This window comes from Salvia miltiorrhiza, chromosome 5 (assembly GCF_028751815.1).
Source record: "Salvia miltiorrhiza cultivar Shanhuang (shh) chromosome 5, IMPLAD_Smil_shh, whole genome shotgun sequence".
NCBI lineage: Eukaryota > Viridiplantae > Streptophyta > Magnoliopsida > Lamiales > Lamiaceae > Salvia > Salvia miltiorrhiza.
In genome coordinates, this window is record NC_080391.1 from 10,548,878 (window position 1) to 10,570,279 (window position 21,402).

Below are 21,402 nucleotides of genomic sequence, written 5' to 3' on the forward strand. Positions count from 1 at the left end.
GCTCGAAAAACTATATAACATATACTTTATTTGAATATATTATAATGAAGTATTGTAATCGATATGATGATAACAAAATGAACCACTATTGTGTGAGTAACGAAGTCAAAATAATTATACTCGATGAAATAAAGTTTAATTAATTAGTGAAGTTGTAATAAAAAATGAATTTTATAAGATATATATAACGAAGGAAATTTTATTAAAAATTAAGGAATATATATGTCGGCAATATAAATGATGAAAATTATAAATTAAATATTTTATAAATGAATGAATATTTATGTTGGAGAAACAATTGAAGTTGTTTTGCTAAAAAATAAAATAAAAAATTGCCTAGAATATATGATAAATGAAGTAATATATATGTTGTCAAAACAATTGAAGGTGTTTTTCCCAAAAAAAAAACATAAAATTGCATAGAATTTATTATAAATGAATAAATATATTACACAATGAAATTATGTGATAAGTTATTATGGAGGTACAATAATAAAATTGTGAAATTGGAAAAAAATTTGGATTAGTATAAGCGTTAGTACAATATCATATGGTATTTTAAAACTTATGATTTAACGACAAAAGTATGGGGTAATTAATAATAAATTAGTGAAGTTGAAAAAAAATAGACTCCATTAAATAGAGTTGAATTAATTAATTGAAATAAATTAGTGAATTTGAGAAATAAAATAAAATAAAATGAATCATACACATGGATATCGCTCGAAAAACAATATAACATATACTTGAAGACAATGTATTATAATATAGTATTGAAGTCGAAATAATTAAACTCAACGTTCATCAAGTTTAATTACATAATTGAAATAAATTAGTGAAGTTGAAAGCAAAAATAAAGTATAATCAATCCTATGCAGAGATTTTGCTCGGAATCTATATAACATATACTTGAATACAATGAATTATAATATAGTATTAAACGCGATATAATAATAAGAAATAATTATACTCAATGAAACAGAGTTGAATTAATTAATTGAAATAAATTAGTGGATTTGAAAAGAAAAAAAAAATGAATCATACGATGGTATTTTGCTCGGAGAACCATATAACATGTACTTGAAGACAATGTATTATAATATAGTATTGAAGTCGATTTGATAATAATAAAATGAACTACTATAGTGTAAATAATGAAGTTGGAATAATTATACTCAATGAAATGAAGTTGAATTTATTAATTGAATTAAATTAGTGAAGTTTTATTAAAAAAAGGAAATATATTCATTATTTGAATGTATTATAATATAGTATTAAATGCGATATAATAATAAGAAAATGAACCAACTAAAAATAAATAAAAAATGAACTACTATAGTGTGAGTAATGAACTCGTATAATTATACTCAATGTAATAAAATTGAATAATATAATTGAAATAAATTAGTGAAGTTGACGAAAAAATTTAAATAAAAATATTATTCAATTATTTAAAAATATTAATCTTACTAAATTATTAGTGTAAAACAATAAAAAAATATATTTTTTGAAACAAATAATGTGTGTAGAAACAAATCTATGATTATTTTAAGAGAATCATAAATATGTGGAAACAAATAAATAAAACATAATTTTTGAAATAAAATAAATAATTTAATCTTAAAAAAAATTAATTTCAAAAAAAATAATAGCTGAAAAAAAATCTAGAATTATTTTAACAAGAAACACTAAATTATTGGTAACAAATCAATACTAATATTTTGAAACAAAAAAAATAAAAAAAATTCCGAAATAAAATTATATGGTTTATATAATTTTGGAAAATAAAAAAACCAACAAATAAGGAAACCGAAAAATTAGGAACAAAAAGAACCATAAATTTCGGAAATCATAAAACAGAAAAAAACAAAACAATAAAAACAATATATTTAATGAGGGATAAATTAGTAAATCAATAAATCATTAAAAATCGGCCCATCTGGACTAAATGAAAAAAGCCAGTTTTTTGCAGCTGTCCAGGACACTAGGTGTCCAAATATTATATCACTATCCTTTTTAAAATTAAGGAAAAGGTGGGAAAGTAGTTTCTCTTGAACAAACAAAACTGAACTGTTTTAAGGAATCTATTTCTGGTTGGTAGTGCATAGGTGTGACCACACACACCAGTTTCTTCGCATCATCTTGTTGATGTCGTAACTAATAATTATAACCTTTATATAAATCATTAACCCACCCTGCACGGAAAACAAGCCAAACACAAAGATTATAAAAAAAGAGACTGGAAACTAGATTTTGCACCTTTTTGGTTGTTTCTGAATATTGCAGGCACAAATTCTTGTTTCTTGTTTCCTGTTTCCTGGGGAGCTTGTACGTACGTAGATGGAGTCTGCAGAGACCAACACTGTGTCGCAAGATCCCAAGAAACAAGCATCGTATAATACAGTAGAAACAATGGGTACATGTTTTCAATTTATGGTATGATAGAAGATTGTGTTGAGCTGCATACCGATGGTATAACGTTTTGTGCAGAGGAGGTGAACGATTCTCCGGTTGAGGAAGTCCGGCTGACGGTAGCGATAACGGATGATCCTACGCTGCCGTGTCTGACGTTTCGGACATGGGTGTTGGGGGTAATATCATGTGCAGCTCTAGCCTTCTTGAACCAGTTCTTCGTGTATCGCCAGAACGCCCTCTCTGTATCCTCTGTTTCTGCTCAGATTTTAGTCCTTCCCCTCGGAAAGCTCATGGCTGCAACTCTGCCAACCAAAGCGATCACCATTCCTGGAACTAAATGGTCCTTCACAATGAATCCTGGGCCCTTCAACTTAAAGGAGCATTGCCTCATCACCATATTCGCCAATGCAGGCGTAACCGGTGTTTATGCAGTCAACATCATCACCATCGTCAAGGCCTTTTACCATCGCAGGATCGACCCTGTTGCCGCAATGCTACTCACACATAGTACACAGGTATGTTCATGTTCATGTTTATGTTTATGTTTATGTTTATGTATGTTGAAGTAAGTAAGTTTGGTGGTGCAGTTGCTCGGGTACGGCTGGGCTGGGATTTTCCGCAAGTTTCTGGTAGATTCCCCCTACATGTGGTGGCCTGCCAACCTGGTTCAAGTGTCTCTCTTCAGAGCATTGCATGAGGTTGAAGTGAGGCCAAAAGGAGGCCTCACACGCCTCCAATTCTTCACCGCCGTCTCCGTTTCCAGCTTCTGTTATTACATAATCCCCAACTATCTCTTCCCATCCATCACTGCTCTCTCCTTCGTTTGCTGGATATGGAAGGATTCCGTGACGGCCCAGCAGATAGGAGGAGGGATTCGGGGCTTAGGACTCGGCTCCATTGCGCTTGACTGGTCGACTATTGCAGCTTTTGTAGGCAGCCCTCTAGCAACCCCTGGTTTTGCTATATTAAACATGTTGGTTGGCTTCATATTGATTGTCTACGTCGTCGTACCAATAGCCTATTGGAACAACTTTTACAACGCAAAGCGATTCCCAATCGTCTCTTCACACGTCTTTGATGCTACTGGAGCACCATACAACACCTCATTAATCCTAACTGGGAAATCCTTTGAATTCAACCGTGAGGGATATGATAGTTACAGCAAGGTGAACCTCAGCATCTTCTTCGTATTGATATACGGTCTCAGCTTCGCAGTCTTGGCGTCTACTGTATCACACGTAGCACTCTTCCATGGAAGGTAAACATAAACACAAACACAAACGCATAAACTTCAAAAAGTTGAAGCTCACGGAACTAACTAATTAATTGTTGGAGTTGCAGAACCATCTGGCAGCAGACCAAGGCCTCGTTTAACGACAAGTTCGGAGACGTGCATACTAGGTTGATGAGGAAGAACTACGAAGCTGTCCCTCAATGGTGGTTCCACGGCCTCCTGATGGTGGTGCTTGCTGTATCCATGCTTGCATGCGAAGGCTTCGGAAGGCAGCTGCAGCTTCCTTACTGGGGCGTAGCGTTGGCCATGGCTTTGGCCTTCGTGTTCACGCTGCCCGTGGGCGTCATTGCAGCCACAACCAACCAGCCAGCAGGACTGAATGTGATATCGGAGATGATAATCGGATACATGTACCCAGGAAAACCTCTAGCCAACGTAGTGTTCAAGACGTACGGCACCATAAGCATGTCGCAGGCCATCACCTTCCTGTCGGACTTCAAGCTGGGGCACTACATGAAAATCCCTCCCAAGTCCATGTTCCTGGTTCAGCTGGTGGGGACGGTGATCACTTCCTTGGTGAGCTTCGGCACAGCTTGGTGGCTCCTCACCTCCATCGACTACATCTGCGACCAATCAAGGCTGCCTCCGGGGAGCCCCTGGACGTGCCCGGGGGACGACGTCTTCTACAGCGCCTCCATAATCTGGGGCGTGGTGGGGCCACTCCGCATGTTCGGGAAGCTGGGGCTCTACCCGGGGATGAACTACTTCTTCCTCTTCGGGCTGGCGGCGCCCCTCCCCGTCTGGTACTTCGCGCGCAAGTACCCGGACAGGAAGTGGATCAGCTGCATCAACGTCCCCATCATTCTCTCGGGGACTATGGGGATGCCTGTGGCCAAGGCTGTCAACAGCGTCTCCTGGTTTACTGTGGGGATCATCTTCAACTGGGTAGTGTACCGGAGGTTCAAGGCCTGGTGGGCTCGCCACAACTACATTCTATCTGCTGGCCTCGACGTCGGGGTCGCCTTCATGGGGACGCTCTGTTACTTCGCCTTGCAGTATTATAACATCGCCGGACCTAGCTGGTGGGGCTTGAACATCGACGATCACTGCCCCTTGGCCAAATGCCCCACCGCGCCCGGTATACAAGTTGGACAATGCCCTGTCCACTGACAAATCACTCCACTTTGTGTTATACTATTTCATTTTCATATACTTGTTTCATCCAAATCTACACATTTGAGCACCAAAAGTTGGGATGCTTAATGCTATGGCGTATGTATTGTTGATCCGTTGAATGCAAATTTTCAAATTAGTGACCAAAAGAGAAGAGAAAAAGTACCAATACAGAAAAAATATATGGTCATACTTCATAGGAAAAAACGTGAGCCACCTACTTTCCATCAATTTTTTCCAAATTTAGTATTCTCTCCATTCACGAAGATTATACATTAAAATGGAGGGCACGGGTTGTAATAAATAATTAGGAGATGTGTATAAAATGTAGATGATGGCCCACCAAAATTGAGTGGTGTGAATGATGAGATTGATACTCCCTCTGTCCACAATTTAAAGCCCCACTTTGATGTGGGCACGGAGACTAAAAAAGCTGAAAATGGTGATGTGGATGAAATAAAATGGTAGTTGACTAAAGTGTTAAAGGTGTTGTGTGGTGGGTCCACTAGTGATAAAGTGTACGTAATAAATATAGAATATAAAAATAATAAAGGTGTTGTATGGTGGGTCCATTAGTGGCAAATGGTAGTAATTTTAAATAAAGAGGGAGGGTAAAAAGGTACAAAAAGCAGAATAGGGCTTTAAATTGTGGACAAAAATTTAAGGGGAAGTAGGGCTTTAAATTGTGGACGGATGGAGTAGATGCTAAGACTACTTTTATCGACGACCGAAGGCATAGGTCGTGAGAAAGGACAAAATGTTTTAAACCAAAAGAAATAATAAAATAATTGAAATGTGATAACAGGTGGTTCCTGCAAATTGCAGACCAACCATTCCCATAACCTATGTTACTCAATTAAAAAAATGACACTTGACATTGTGTTATCAAAAAGTATGATAATAAATAATATTAAAAGAAAAAATATTTAAGTTATAATGGATTATTGATAAAGTATAAAGGCTGTAGAATTTAAATAAATTATAGATTGTAGATGTGGAATAAAGAGAAATGATTTTTTTATTAAAAGATTGGGTTGTTGAGGTCATTGATAAATATAGTCTAAGGCTAATGATCCATCCTGTTATCTTGCATATATCCATCTTAGGAGATGCTTCTTTTCTGTCAGCAGCTTTGAAAGGACAAAACATTTGCCTAGAATACATCCACAACCTGAAATTATTTGTCTTTAATGTTTTATTTTCGTTGAGAGAAATTAGAACCTCTTGATTGTTAATTTTATGTTATTGCATATCTTTCCCAGATATAATTAAGGTTCGGTCTTAAGCTGTTTGCAAGCGATTTGTATGCAGTTGGTTTGAGTGCTCAAAAATCTCTAATGTTGAAGTATACTGATTGTTCCATCAAGTAGTAGTATTTAGTTATCGGATTTATAGCTAACAAAATTTTCTGGCTGTGAATGATTTGACCTGGATTTTATCATAGGCTGCTATATTAACACCAATAATATGTACATTTGCAAGGGCTGCATCCTTTTTCTATCCGTGAAAATCCACCAGAGTGCCTTCTACTTCTGGTTGCCCCATGAACTAGATCCGAATCATTTTCAATGAATTCATAAGTGATCCCATAATTTACCTAACTATTTCCATTAGAAGAATTTGCCAAACTCAAGTGATGTATATATAATTAGGAAAACCATGTATATAGCAATTAATTGAAGATACAGGTAGAATAGTTGCTCAAGTAAAGCAGAAATAGTGGCAGTTCAGGTGCTTTGAAAAAAAAAAAAAAGTGGCAGCTCAGGTCATAAAGCATTCATGCAAGAGACAAAAGTAGCACACTAAGGAGGCATTTACTTTGAATGATAGAATAAATTAACAAAAATATAGGATTGAGTATTTCAAGGATATGATGGTCAAACAAGTGTAAAATTAATCAATCCATCCTTATCACTCAAATTAAACACCCCCTAATAGTAGTAGTTACACTTGCAACACAATCAAGTGAATGTGAATTGTGACGGAATAGTGACACAGTTGGACAACATTTTTCCTCAAATCTGCATTCCAAAACCTCATGATAATGAATCACTGGAATTTAAAAAGAGTTAGCACAGAACACGAATGGAACTGAACAAATTATTTGAGGATTGAGTTGTTGATGATACATGTTGATCTATCCACAGGTTTTAGTATTCTTCTCTTTCCTCTTCCTCTTCCTCTTCCACGTCTTCTGAAGCCAAATAAAAGCACAAAAATTACATTATCAGTAGAGTGCAGCAAAGCATTCACGATATGTCGTTGATATTCTGGTAGGTCTTGAGTTCTACTCTTTTCACTCACATTATCTCATCGCATTAGTCTTTTTCTCTGTGTAGAAAGAGATTCTCAATATTCTCCGGTCAGCTCCTGTGCTTCACATTAAACATACCTCTAGAAGATGAGGAAATGCTCTCCAACAGCTTTTGACTCATCTTGATTGGCATCATCGACCACGCAAGGCTTAGCTTTTAAGCATTACTCATAGTCAATATCGCTGTCAGAATCCGAGACTTGAGCCCTGGGTTTCATTAAGCTATCGAGGTGAAACGATGAATCTTCCTCCATCTCTTCCAAGTCAATTGAGTCGTAGTTCATTCGGTCTTCAAATTTCTCATCCGAACAGTTGAGGAGCCAAGCAAGAGAACATTTCACTCCCTTGCGAGCAATCATCTTATGTCTTGGCTTAACAATGGAATCGAGGCCGTAAGTGAAGTAAGCTGGGAAAGCCACTAAATCATCCAATGGCCTACCCATTGCAGACTTGAAGAAATCAAAGCTTAGCTTCATGATGTCAATGTTCAAGGCCAACAACTGCGGACACCCGACAACCATCTTCCTCACTTGTTCTACAGAGAATCCACATTCCTTTAGGAAATCAACATGTCTCACGATTGCTTTCTCGCTGAGACTTACACTTTGGGGCATCTTTTCCATGATTCTCCCAAAATCTTCAGGACTTGTTTCCACGATGGAGTTTAGAAAACTGCGGTTACTGAAAAGCTTTGCTTCCAGGTCTATGCCCATAATTTCAGGATATTGAGCAATCACATTTGCAAGTGATTTCTGTCTAACATTACACTCTAAAAGCAGTTTGACATTTGGTTTCACCCTCTCAGCAAGTCCAAAACCAAGGATATGAGGCCGCTTCTCAACCAACCTAGCAACAGCTAGGCAAGGTATTCCCAAGCTTCCCAAATACTCCACAAAAGGTTTGATCACTCGACCAACTCGCATACCTAATATCTCCGGATATCTGGTTAACACTCCTCCAATCTCACGCCTGGCTACTCCAATTCCAACCAAATAAGCAACTGAAGTACTCATGGTACCCTCAAGTTTGAATCCCAAAACTTCTGGATATCTCTCGAGGACTCGAGGAATATCATTAGGCTTAATATCCATGCCCTGAAGATAGTTAACAACTGGTTGAAGGTCAACCACAACACTAGCATGGAGGACTTGAGGATACCTGCGCAAGAATTCCGTAAAAGTAGATTTCCTGACACCCAGTTTGCCAAGGTAATCAAGCACCGGAACCATGTTTTTCTTCACACTGCAGCCAAGAACAAGAGGGTAATTGTTAATATCTTCAACTGTAAGACCTAGCTTGTGAAGGAAATCCACACGCTCTCTCATGACCTCAACGGTGACAGGAAGCTCTAGTCCATCGAGCTCATCAGGAACAATGCCAATAACCTTCAAGAACTCATAAACACGGGCACGATTAGCAATCCTTTCATTCTTCAGCTCTAATAAACTAGGGTGATTGTAAAATGAAGGATTTACATTCTGCTCCCTATTGTATTTATCTCCCCTGGACAAAGATACACCTTTGGAGGTGGATGAACGAGTTCGGCCAGCAACAGAGGAATGAATCTTCATTACCAATCCACATCTCTTCATACAATTACTTGAAATGCACGGAGTCGAGATAGATATTAATTGTGGTCCATGGAACGCGAAAGAAGGTAAGTCGCACTGCACGAGCAGAAGACTTGGTCTGGCGAGGCTGGCACAGCTTGTAATCTTCATCCCCTTTAACAAACAAGACAATCAGTATCCTCTACACAATGAAGGAGCAAAATAAGCAAATTTCTTTCACTGGAATTCCGGAAAATAAGTTTCTAGACGAATATACTAATAATTAAAAGGAGATGCCAATGAAATGCAAAAGGCATATACTGGTTCGGGCATCTAATCCAACTTCACATACTGCAAGAAACACCATCATTTTAAAATAATATATACACACGAATAGCAAACTATGAAAGAACAGAACACTTGCATCAATTGAAGTTACCTGGAAAAATTAAAACTGACCAACTAAAAATATGCAGACAATACATCGAAGAAACAGAAATAATAAAAAGATTAAACCTAAAATCTATAGTTTCCTGAAGCATTTACCAAAGTGACAAAGCAATATATGTACCCTAATTAACCGTTATAACAGAAATTTCAGATTCTTAACAACAAACGGAACATGAAAGCAGGTGCACGTTCAGAAAAAATGTTACAGTAAAGTGATTCTTGTTTAGAATTGAGACGACTTGTAATAGCATAATGTGAGGAAAGGAAGAAAGAAAAAACCTTAATTCACTTGGTGAAGAACAAGAGTGACGGAGAAGTCTTGGATTTTGTTTTTAGAGAATCAGTGTGGGAGAGGCATAGAGAAATAAGAAATTTGAATTAGTAGGAAATAAGATAGTCCTGTCCAAGTGAAATTAGTTGGAAGGATTTTTTGGGGGTTGAAGTTGAGAGGAAAAGATAGAAATAAGCGACGGTGTGATTGTGTGTGTTACTTCCATAACCATAACTCTGTATTTTATCCTCTTTAGGCCCTAATCCCACAGAAGACTCATTTAAATCAAATACCCGACTAGCTGGGTCGGGTAGGAATATAATAAAAAATTTGGATAAAATCGATTCGACACCGACCATTTATAATTATATATACACTCAGGCCCAGCCAAAGCTCGGATAATGGCTTCAAATTTCAATACTGCTGGTTTAATTATATTCTGGTTAGCACTGATAAGAGAGATTTGTTGTTGGACTCACAGGTTGAGGTTGGAAACATAAATTGGTATTAGCCAACACAAAATCTTGCCTGCGCTTATTCCGCGAATCCGTATCACTGCAAATGAAAACTGAACCCACAAATCAATGTCATTCACCGCTCTAAAATTTACCAACAAATTTCAACAACTGCACCAGGTTTGTATGTGTCGGCGTGGCGCTCCGAACTGAAAGTTCATGACAAGTACCGGCGTTGAAAAAGAAGATGAAGCTAATGGATAATCAAGATTAGGGCTTCTTTTATTTAATGTGAGGTGTAGTTATGTTAGTAATTTTGCATTTAGGTTGCCTTCTCTTTCATAATAAATTTATCATAGAAAAAAGAAACATTTAAAAGGCATAAATATTTGTTATTTCTAATTTTCTCATAATAAATTTATCCAACGCATCCTTAAACTACAATATCACTCTTGTTATTATCATTTTTTTTTCATGTTTTCCATAGCCATCAAAATATATTCTGAATACTTTCATCCATGTATTTTAGATATTTTATAAATGTACATTAATATATTGCTCTTTCTATTCATAATTAGATTTCGTATGTATGTCAATTTTTATTTTATTCCTACCAAACAGCATAGAAAAGGCATCGAGAGAGAAAGAAAGGGATAAAGAGATTAGGGTGGTTGGTCATTGGCGGTGAAAATCGGGTCGAGTTTGGGTACTTTGCTCTAAAACATTTAGCACCTGAATCAGAAATTATTCTATAAATCACCTACTTGATTCCAAACCTAAACATAAATAAGGTTACTCTATTTGACTCGGATATTATTCGAAACCTTAAATTATTCGATTTATTATTTTATACAATCACTTCTCCAATTCTTACAATGTCAATATCTAGATGACAGGTTGAAGGTAGTTTTTCCCTTTTTTTTAGAAGATATAAACATTGGTAAAATACATGATATATACAAATATTCTTTGTAAAACAAATGATAGAAGATGAAATATATATAGGCAACATATAAAACCAGACACTTTTTTTTTGGCACAAGTGAAATCAAATTACAATATGTACGAGGAGTAAGCACAAAGATCTGCTTTATGAGCTCAAGAGTGTTTGGGTTAGACATCGTGAGAGAAATCAAAAGAAGGTAAGCACAAAATTATGGAAACACAGAGTCTCTCACGTAGATCAAGGTGCAATGATGAAGAGTGGTGATGATGTGATTTGCATGCAGTCAATAAATACAAAAGAAATCAGATCCAATCACTCAAAAAACAAATCTTTCAACAAAATCTTCACCATTTAATTCGAAAATTAGGGTTGGAAGGAGATTAAGATAGAGATATGCTCAAAAAAAGAACAAGATATGCGTCAAAAATTACAGAACCTGCGGATAGAGAGAGAATCCCATAAAAAACGGAAGCAAACAACTTCCCAGATTTTCCAGAAATTTTATGTCTATTGTGATGCCTTCTGTTACTACAACATCTCCTAACACATAACTCAGTTTAACTTATTTTCGCACTTAAGCACAACACCAAGTAAAATTCACACATTTTAATTGACATAGAGAACATCGTCGCAGCGAACGCCGTGCCCCTAGTCTAAATTTGTGAAAGCAATCGAGGATGGCCATTTTGTAAGGTAGCATCGTCGCAGCGAACGTCGTGCCCCCCAAACTACTTTGGCTTTTTCTGTGCTTTACATATGTTATACACACAATTTGAGTTAGTGTAGAAGAACATGTTAAGGTAACATAGAGCATCACACAGACACAAAGACAGTTGCATCTATAAGAATTTTTTGTTTTGAAACTGATGCAACAAACAGTTCCTTTTTCATTTAGTTTCGAAGGCAAAGGCCAAGAGACCTTCTTAACATGGTGAATCTCTCAAAATCCAAAGGTTTAGTAAAAATATCCGCAATTTGGTTCTCGGTTGGAACATACTCTAACTTAATTACCTCTTGTTCCACTAAATCGCGAATAAAGTGGTGTTGAATATCGATGTGCTTGGTTCGTGAGTGTTGGACCGGATTCTTTGATATGTTTATTGCACTGATGTTGTCGCAACACATCACCATCACATCACTCGTCACACACCAATATTATAGTTCCTCCAACATTTGTCATAACGACTAATTATTGAATTAGCTAGTATAATATGGAGACGTTTTATTGGAGTGATACGTGATTGAAAAAATAATCCACTTTAATCAATTAAATGTATGATTTACATAATTCAGTATGTAGTTATGCATGCATTTGTCCATTCCAAAGTTGAATTGATTATCTAATCCTAAACCTATTAATCTTATCTATCTTATCCACCAAATCAAAGATGCTAATATCACAATACATCATCCTTGTGTTATCTCTGTTGATTGAAACAAACAAATGCAAGAAGGTTGCAAATGAAATAACACAACCACGTGCACGTAACAGAATTGGTGCTTGAGTTATGGCTGCTGCAATTTTCTGGTACTCCTGGATGCATACCTACAGCTCGGACACCAACAGCATCGCCACCGCCACCACGGGAACCACCACCGCCACCACCGGCTACCAGAATTATGAGGCGTAACATGATCAAAGTAAGGAAGAGCACACCAGGATAGCGTAACCAGATCATCATCTATCAATTAATCCTTTTACCATCATGTAAAGCGATTTCTCGAAATTTTTCTATTTTTTTTTCCATATTGATCTTGCATATATAGAAAAATAATTACTGCTTACGGATATCTAAATCTTCGGGTGGATCTTGACTTATTGAATTAGGAATTAGTGGGCATGATAAATTTTCGGAAAGGTAAATTTGGTGAAGTAAAGACAGTTAGGCCACGCGTAACGATTTTAATTTGTATATTGCGTATAGATTGAGTTATATCCCCTTCAATATATTTACGTATAATAATTGCGTACAAACAGAATACAAATTTAGGGTAATAACAAGTAGATATTGGCTGGTGGAGAATAGAAGCACAAAAAGTTCTCTCTCAAACTCCAAATCTTCAACCTTCAGTACTTTTTTTTTGCTTTCTCCATCCTCCATTTGATTTGAGTATGGAGAAAGTGGTGACGGAATATAAGAAAAGTGATTTGTGTCTACTCCTTAAGTGGGAGTTTTTTCTTCCTCTCCCTTTTTTTCTATCTATTAGAAAAAAGTTGTTTTTACATCTGAAATATTTAATTGGGTAGTTTTTTATTTTTCATCTAAATTCCACATTTGATTTATTGTTTCAAAAGGGATTTGAGTTTGTTTCCATTTGTTCTTTTAATTTTCGGGAGTGCTCAAAATTGCAATAAAGATGTACTGCTTCCATCTAATCATGTTTAGACATTCAAACAATTTCATCAGATCTGTTTTGTTTTGTATTAGGAGAAGACTATATGCAGTAGCAGCAGTACAAAAGATAAGTATAACATATGCTATCTATTGCTATTTGCTAATACGTACATGTTCTTAGATCTTACCTTCATACTAGAATTAATACTATATTTCAATACATTCAAACAAAGTATTACAGGAATAATCACATGGAGTAATTATTGAAGAGGGTGCATTAAACAATCTTGTACAAATTGATAAATAATTGAAATGAAAGGAGTAATTACAAGTAAAAGTTGCTTTGAACGAATGTGAAACGATTAATAGTAGAATTGAAAAGAAGCGTAAGCTATATAGGCGACGGTGAAGTAGTGCCACCATCCCAATTCAATAGATGGGCCGCTGCTTCCGGGCCGCACCGGCCGCACTATGTTACTTCCGCCGCCCTTTGCACCGCCCCCACCCTTAGCCCCGCCTCCACTTCTTCCGCCGCCGCCGCCTCTGCCACCGCTAATTCCGCCGCTCGCAGGAGCAACTGCGGAGGCGAAGATGACACAAATGATAGTAAGGACGAAAACAAACTTGGTGACGCGATGCATTTTGTTGATTTGATTCGGAATGATTTGTTGCGCCTCTAATTTATAGACGCAACGAGGTTTCTGTGACGAATGGTACTTCTACACACACACAAGATGAGAATCAAGAATAAATAAGATTGCAAATTCAATAATTAATTATGCGTGGCGACCGCCAATTTAAAAATAGAGTAATGCTAAACACACATAATATAATATGTGCGCACATAATGCCTTGAAAATTTATTACCTAATTTAAATTATTTTTATTACTAAATTACCCTTATTTCATATTGAAAATTTTCTAAAGATTTTTTTCTCTTTTATTACTGCAACAATTTTGGAAACAAAATATTGATATGGCCACTAATCAAGATCTTATCAACTTAGAGCATTCCCAGCAGATCACCTAAATGCATCATTAACTCTAAATTTAGGCTAAAACAATTGAAAATGAGATAAAAAATGCATCCAGCAGATCCCCTAAATTGGATGGGGCCCACAAAAAATTTTACACCTACCTAAATTCAATCTTAAATTTACACCCATCCTAAATTTATTTTAAGCTTATAATTAGTAGGGCCCACACATAATTATTGTTTTTATGTAGAAAATAGGAGATCTGGTGTATGCATTTATAAAATCGAGATCCTAAAATTAAATAGGGAAGCTTTAGGAAGAAATATAGAAGCATAATTTTGGGATTTCTGCTGGGAGTGCTCTTAGATATGCTCACTTTATTTTAGAAACACTACTACAAAAATGCACATACATAACACCTCATAGATAACGGTTTTTTTTAAAAACCGTTATGTATGTAGTGTTATCTATATGCATAGATAACGGTTTGAAGTCATACGTTATGTATGAGCGTTATCTATTAGTTACATACATAACGGTATTATTGAACCGTTAAGCCAAGCCTTTAAAGGATATGAACGATTTTATTGAATTTTGTTATTTTAAATACTTCATTAATCATGCATAATCCTATTAACTGATAATTCTAATAAAGAATAAAAATTTGTGAATAAGTTAATCTACGATTTATTATTTATATATATCCTTTAAAAATGTCTCAATATTCCCCTAATATTTAATGGTACAATGCACTAAAATATAGGAGTAATATTTTTTATTTGTTTTTCCTTTCCATTTTTTTCATTTTTTTTTTTATTTTTTCTTTCGTTGTTTTTATTAATTTATTTTCACAATTATAGTAATTACTTCCTATTTTATTTAATTTACTATAATATAAATTTATTGAGTAACTATCGATGTGCTCAATGTATGATAGTATAATATATTGTCCTATAGTATATTTTTATAAGTTATCAATCGATGTGCTCAATGTATGACATTCCCACAATTATAGTCATACATTGATGTTTTATAAGTTTTCTTTTAATTTCACCAATTTATTATGATTTATTCATTAACCTATATTCTTTATGAAATAATCAAAGAAAGTAGTTAACGTATGATATTATTCTAAACAATTTAGTTATCCCTTCATGTTTTATACATATATTTTTTTTCTAAGTTAACTAATTTAATGCAATATAATGTCCGGCAATATAATTTCATTTTAGTAATCAATCGATGTGTCAGCATATGAGATTATTTTCACTATTATAGTAATTTCTTTTTATGTTTTAATTTATTATTTTGAGTTCACTAATTTATTATGATATATTGTCATATAATATATTTTTATTGAATTATCGATCGATGTGCTCAACGTATAACGTTATTATCACAATTATATTCATTCATTTATATATATATTTTTTAATTTTAATTTTGCTAATTTGTTGTGATTTTTTCATTAACTTGTACTTTTATGAAATAATCAGAGAATGTAACTAACGTATTAAATTATTCTAACCATTTTTTCTATTGCTTGATATTTTATATATTTTTTTAATTTAGTTTATCATAATATAGTGTCTTATAGTATAATTTCATTAAGTAATTGATTAATGCGCTCAATGTATGACATTATTTTCACAATTATAGTAATTTCTTTTTATTTTACATTTTTTATTTTGATTTCACTAATTTATTATAATATATTGTCTTATAATACATTGTTATTACGTTATTGATTGATGTGCTCAATGTGTGACATTATTCTCATAGTTATAGTCATTCAATATTTGTAAATTCTTATTTCAATTTCATTAATTTAATATATTGTTTCTTGAACCTATTCTTTTATGAAATAATCAAATAATATAGGTAACATCTGATATTATTTAACCTATTATAACAATTCAAAATATTATTAATTTTTTCCTTATGTATTTTGGAAGGTTGAGTATTAAAATTTCTTTTTGAAAACATTATTAATTTTTTTATCTTTTCTATTTTATTTTAATTTATTGCAAAAAAAAAGTCATCAATATTGACATGTTTGATTTTTGTCTTGTTATTGTTTTATTAATGTTTTTTTATTATGAGATTCTATATATCTGATGTTAAGAGGATGTTTGTCAGCGCCTCATAATACTAATATATTTTAATTTTAATTTTTTTTATATATATATTCGAGGGAAAATATGATTATTACTTATAATAATAATAAAAATATTCCTATAGATAAAGTCTTATGAAAAAAAATGGTACGAAAATTTTGGCACAATTTCTGAATGAACTAGATTTCATTCAACCATGGCTTTCTTAATTACGTAAAAAGTAATTAGAACAAAGAAGTACTTCTATATATTTAATTCTTAACTACATGAGCGTTGCTTAAGGTGTTAGTTGAAGGAAACAAAAATTTAATTATTAAGGGAAGATTATAGGTAACTTTTTCATAATAATCATCATGGGTAATTATGTAAATTATAATTTCAACTAAAATAAACTTAATTTCTTAATTTATGGAAATATGTAAAAAGACAAAAAAATCCAATTATGTGCGCACATGTGCATTTATCATTATTCTTAAAGAGTAATTAATGACGATCTCTATCACAAATCAAAACAGATGATTTATATGGAGAATTTAAGATGATTTTTTATAAGGAAAATTTAAGATGATTAATTGTCCTGACAGTGACACATTCCTAAAATTATTAGTAATTGTTACGTGCGTGTCTGTAAAAAATTCCCACCATTTCGACGATCCACGTGTGCAGCGACAACGACGAGAGAGTTTTTTTCTCCATCCATTGCCTCACAGTCACAAGATTAAAAAGGTTGCATTTGCATATAGCTAACTTCAACCAATGGAATGATGAAACAATTCAAACACGAAAATAATTCAAAATAAAAAAATCAGCAATCAAAATCCAAATAAAAAGGTATCCGATAATCCTCGAATTGAAATGTACCAATTCGAAAAATAGTAAGAATGACGATTTAATATTATTGGGTATATGTGAGGATGTCCGACAACGTGGTGGTGACATACTCTGGATGAATCTGGTTTGATGGATCTTGGAGATCTGATTCCTTTGTCACACCTGCAAGTGCCATCAACGACAAAATTTCACATGCGATGCGATGGTGAATCCACAGATAATAACAAGAATTTTACCTGAAAATACAAGAAGAGTTCTACAGCCAGCATTTTGTCCAAATAAAATATCAGTGTCCAATCTGTCCCCAACCATACACATCTTAGAAGTAGGGATGTTGAATCTGCCACCCAAGAAACAAAATATTTCCATAAATTAATGTCTTGCATAAAATGTTTCATATCTCAACTCTAAAAAATGACCAAATTAAATTACTTTTCTAGTAAAAAATCCATCAGGAAGGTAGAGGGTTTCCCAACTACAATTGGCTCTTTCTGTGTTGTACCACATATTGCAGCAACCATGCATCCTGCGCCTGAACTCAAACATAAGATTGAGTTTTTTAAAATTTTTTTATTATAAGAACAGGGTTGTCTAAGGGGGAAACTAAACTTACCAGGCCATTCTTGTAGATCAGTGAGGTTTCCTACAGCATCACGGTTTGTGGCAATAAATAGGCATCCAGGATTCTCACGTATACAAAGAGTACCATACCTTACAGATAACATGATTAATGCTCGTAGTTCAATTTAAAAGACAAAATTAAACAGAACTAATTAGATTATAGGTATCATTTCAAATCATGTTATGTAGGTAAATCAGAATTTGAGACCAAATCCTTACTGCAGCTTGTAAAAGTTTATGTGCTGGTCCAGTCCAACCACCACAGCTCCGACCTGGAGTAGATGTAGCATAATACACAAATCAATGGACGAAAGAAGAAGGTGCAATGCTTCAATAGGGACTTGGAGCAAGAAAGCAAATGTACGTTCTTATCATGCTCAAAGAAGCTGTTTGGTTTCATATGGGCAGTTTTCTTCCCATCTTCCTGCAAGAAATGTGCTGATTTACTATCCTTCAAAGTAAAAGAAAACCTAATTTGGTAACTGAAAAAACTTAGCCTGAAAGATACCCTACACAGAATGATTGCGAACAGTATGTAAAAATGAGATAACAACTGATGGCATAAATCAAGAAATGTATCAGTTTTTGGGCCATCAATCAATGATTTGAAGTTTTGTAATGAAAAATGAGAATAAAATTTTCAAGCAAGCATGATAATAATACTCCCTCCATCTCACTTCACTTTTCCTTTTTCATTTTAGCATGGTTATTTAGGAGGGTAAGATTGTAGTGTAAAGAAATGTGGCCTTATATTAATGTAGTGTGAAGTGATTACCCAAAAATGAAACAAGCCAAGTTAAATGGAACAATCCGTAAAGGAATACATGCCAAGTCAAATGGGACGAAGGGAGTAAAAAATATCACTTACCACATCCCTAAACCCTAAACCCTCTACAAAATTTACAAGAAGCTTACAGGACCACCAAGAGGGGTAAACCCAGCAAGCTCCAGTTCCTCCAGGATGCCTTCTTCACCAATCACATACACCTACAAAACCAATGCATGGAAATGAGGGATTTACATCATAACCATCACCATCATCTAATGAAAGTGACTATAAGCAACTAAAAGCTTAAATCAAACTATAACTAATAGTAAAATTTATCTGTTAAGGCCAAGAGAAGTCCAGCCTTTTTCACCTAGGTCTTTGCAGCCAAATTCTCAAATTTCAGGTTTAACTTAACTGAGCAAGACTTTCTATTAATTCTCGGGTTTTGCTTTTGTTGCTTTAAGTATAAACCAAGCTAAGCAACAATCGGTAGGAGGGGATACATGACCTTCATAAATAGAACCTACTACCACAATAAGATGCACTTACTCAAGTAACACATTTCTCTCGATCAATAAATTTAAACCATTTGTAACATGATTGCACTCTACCTTCATTTACAGAACACTAGAAGCTAGTCACTTAACACTTCTGTTGAATTAAAACATGGTATCTGAAAGAAAAGAAATCAACATATTTACGAAAGCAGGTAAGCTCAAAATTTATGTACACATTAGGACTTGCAACGGATATAAAGCAAGCGCAACTAACCAAACATGGTCAATCAAGTAGCCTGCCCCAAGAAAAACCTCACAATTATAACTGCATCGAGAAAATATGAGGTCGCGGAAAGACAAACCTTCTTCTCTTTAGGAAACTCCTTGACTTTCAAGTACATGGCTGCAGCAAATGAAGAACTGAATATCTCGTCCTGTAATCTTCAAGAGATTAACAACATATACCCTCCGAATCTACTTAAACTTAATCAATAGAAACAAACCTCAGATACCGAAATGCCAACAGAATGGAACTTCTTAGCATATTGCCTTCTAGACTTGGTCGAATTATTCGTCACAAAAACAAGCTTTTTCCCCTACTCACAACCAACACAAACGATGTCAGCCACGATTCGAACCAGTAATCTATTTCTGAAATTAAGTTGATCAACCTGAAGAAAGTGTTAAGAAAATTATGAATTCACCATGGATCGGAGCATATCCAGAGTATCCGAAACACCGTCGATGAGAGAATCTCCTTTCCATATCACACCTAATAATTTTCATTCAAAAACTAAATAACTATCTCATGATTACAAAACCTGAGAATCGTGAAATTGTTATGGGGGAGTGTGTAAACGAACCATCGCAGTCGAAGAGAAAAGCTTCAACGGAATCGAGGAGACGTTCAGTGTTCTGAGGAGTAAGGCGCTGAGAGTTTTCATAAACCGTTGATTGCGAGAGATCTCCTGCCATGGAGAAAGGGGGAATCGACGAGTCGTTATCGAAGCTTTCGGTAAGAGCAAGTAGGAGGCGTTACAGTGAGTTTAGTGGTGGAGGGCGAAGTGGTGATTGGGAGGTTATAAGTTTTAATCAATATTGTGAGTAAATCAGTGAATATTTAAAAGAATAAAAAAGAAAAAAGAGCAAGAAGGAAGTGGACAACATGCGAAGCAGATTCAAACATATTTTTGGCGCTTTACGCTTTACATTTGTTTCCCCCTTTATTCTAGTTTTCCGATTTGCTTCTAAATTTCTACCAGTTGGCAGATGTGATATATCACCAGTTCATGAGTTTCTATTTTTGACTTTTTTGAAGTTCCTCTCGCTTCTTCTTCTTCTTCTTCTTCTTCTTCTTCTTCTTTAATGTTAGGAGTAAGTATAGTTTGGTGTATATTATTAATGTTAGATTCAATGAATTTTACAAGTGCAAGCACATAAGGGTCGGAGAAGTTTGATTTTACATAATTCGAAGCGATGAATCTATAGTACTAGCATTTACGCTCGTGCAACACACGCAAAATATTTTTATATTTTATTATATATAAAATTGATATTAATTTGATTATTATATAAAAATTCTAAATATAATTAAAAATACTATAATTTAAGATAAATATATTTTAATTTAATATAAAAATAATAAAGAATACATATTAATAAAAATTGATATGTAAAAAAAGAAAATAATAGTATAAGTTAAAAGATAATTGAAAAAAAATAGATTTATTCAAAAAAAAGAGGAGAGAGGAGAAAGAATTTTCTTAAGTTTTAATCTTTAAATAAATACTCATAATTTTATATTTAAAATACAATATTTACATAACATATACCAAATTAAAGCTCTTGTCTTGATCTTTAATTTGATATGCATATCAAATATTTTATAATTAGTCGAATTTCATAATTTAAAAAAATAAATAAAATAGCAAAATAAGAAGTTAAAGGAAAATGAAAAAAAAGATGTATATCTTATAAATAAACCTTCAATTTTATTCTAACTACAAAATTGCTACTCAATTTTAAAATTGATTTGAAATTGAAAATTCCCTTTTTAATATAGTATAGATTATATAAAAGAGCAATTTAACGGTAATTTTTTTCCGCCAATTTTTTTATAGTTTTTTTCCAAGATTTTAGGGCTGTTCAAATTAACGTGTGTTCATCTAATGCCACGTTCAAATATGTGCTCATTAAATTCTTAAAATGTTTTCTACAATCTAATTTGCAACAACACCAACACGCTAATTCATAAAATCTTGAAAGAAAATACACAGAAGAAACTCCATAGAAAGATTAAGAGAAGAATAAGAATTAATTGACAAAAAAAATGGAAACTTTTTTTTTGACTTGGGGGAGTTGGGGAGGGGAGCAATGGGGTTTGAACCTGGGACCTCACTGTTCACACACAGGAGATCGCACCACTTGGTGTCCCCTTGGGGACAAA

At 34.2% G+C, this 21,402-nt stretch overlaps 3 protein-coding genes across 6 annotated transcripts; 1 reads left to right on the plus strand and 2 right to left on the minus strand.

Annotated features, from left to right (window-relative positions):
• Positions 1–2,058: 2,058 nt before the first annotated feature.
• LOC130985939 (oligopeptide transporter 5-like) lies at positions 2,059–4,984 on the plus strand. Its single transcript, XM_057909128.1, has 4 exons — positions 2,059–2,416; positions 2,491–2,930; positions 3,003–3,673; positions 3,757–4,984. The coding sequence occupies exons 1-4, from the start codon at positions 2,341–2,343 to the stop codon at positions 4,817–4,819; spliced, it is 2,250 nt and encodes a 749-aa protein (XP_057765111.1). The 5' UTR covers positions 2,059–2,340; the 3' UTR covers positions 4,820–4,984.
• A 1,726-nt stretch (positions 4,985–6,710) lies between these two features.
• Positions 6,711–10,115, minus strand: LOC130985940 (transcription termination factor MTERF4, chloroplastic-like). 4 transcript variants are annotated; one of them, XM_057909132.1, is made up of 2 exons: positions 9,936–10,115; positions 6,711–8,860 (listed from the first exon to the last, which is right to left on the minus strand). In XM_057909132.1, exon 2 carries the CDS (start codon positions 8,855–8,857, stop codon positions 7,301–7,303), a length of 1,557 nt encoding a protein of 518 aa, XP_057765115.1. In that variant the 5' UTR covers positions 8,858–8,860; positions 9,936–10,115; the 3' UTR covers positions 6,711–7,300. The 4 variants fall into 4 exon arrangements, with proteins under 4 accessions (XP_057765115.1, XP_057765112.1, XP_057765116.1 ...); XM_057909129.1 differs by having other exon boundaries at positions 6,711–8,851; positions 9,936–10,106; XM_057909133.1 differs by lacking the exon at positions 9,936–10,115 and adding an exon at positions 9,416–9,853 and having other exon boundaries at positions 6,711–8,851.
• Positions 10,116–16,953: 6,838 nt separating this feature from the next.
• On the minus strand, positions 16,954–20,273 carry LOC130985941 (phosphoglycolate phosphatase 2). Its single transcript, XM_057909134.1, has 11 exons — positions 19,820–20,273; positions 19,661–19,728; positions 19,460–19,552; positions 19,319–19,390; positions 18,606–18,677; positions 18,055–18,114; positions 17,910–17,962; positions 17,683–17,780; positions 17,502–17,601; positions 17,306–17,409; positions 16,954–17,231 (listed from the first exon to the last, which is right to left on the minus strand). Exons 1-11 carry the CDS (start codon positions 19,929–19,931, stop codon positions 17,134–17,136), a joined length of 930 nt encoding a protein of 309 aa, XP_057765117.1. The 5' UTR covers positions 19,932–20,273; the 3' UTR covers positions 16,954–17,133.
• Positions 20,274–21,402: the final 1,129 nt, after the last annotated feature.

Excerpts from the sequence above, each read along its gene's own strand:
- LOC130985939 (XM_057909128.1), top strand. The coding sequence starts at position 2,341 with ATGGAGTCTGCAGAGACCAACACTGTGTCGCAAGATCCCAAGAAACAA. Across the intron at positions 2,417-2,490 it reads TAATACAGTAGAAACAATGG|AGGAGGTGAACGATTCTCCG; the intron begins GTACATGTTTTC and ends CGTTTTGTGCAG. Across the intron at positions 2,931-3,002 it reads TACTCACACATAGTACACAG|TTGCTCGGGTACGGCTGGGC; the intron begins GTATGTTCATGT and ends TTGGTGGTGCAG.
- LOC130985940 (XM_057909132.1), bottom strand. The coding sequence starts at position 8,857 with ATGAAGATTACAAGCTGTGCCAGCCTCGCCAGACCAAGTCTTCTGCTC.
- LOC130985941 (XM_057909134.1), bottom strand. The coding sequence starts at position 19,931 with ATGGCAGGAGATCTCTCGCAATCAACGGTTTATGAAAACTCTCAGCGC. Across the intron at positions 17,963-18,054 it reads TCTTTGAGCATGATAAGAAC|GTCGGAGCTGTGGTGGTTGG; the intron begins GTACATTTGCTT and ends CATCTACTCCAG. Across the intron at positions 17,602-17,682 it reads TGATCTACAAGAATGGCCTG|GCGCAGGATGCATGGTTGCT; the intron begins GTAAGTTTAGTT and ends GTTTGAGTTCAG.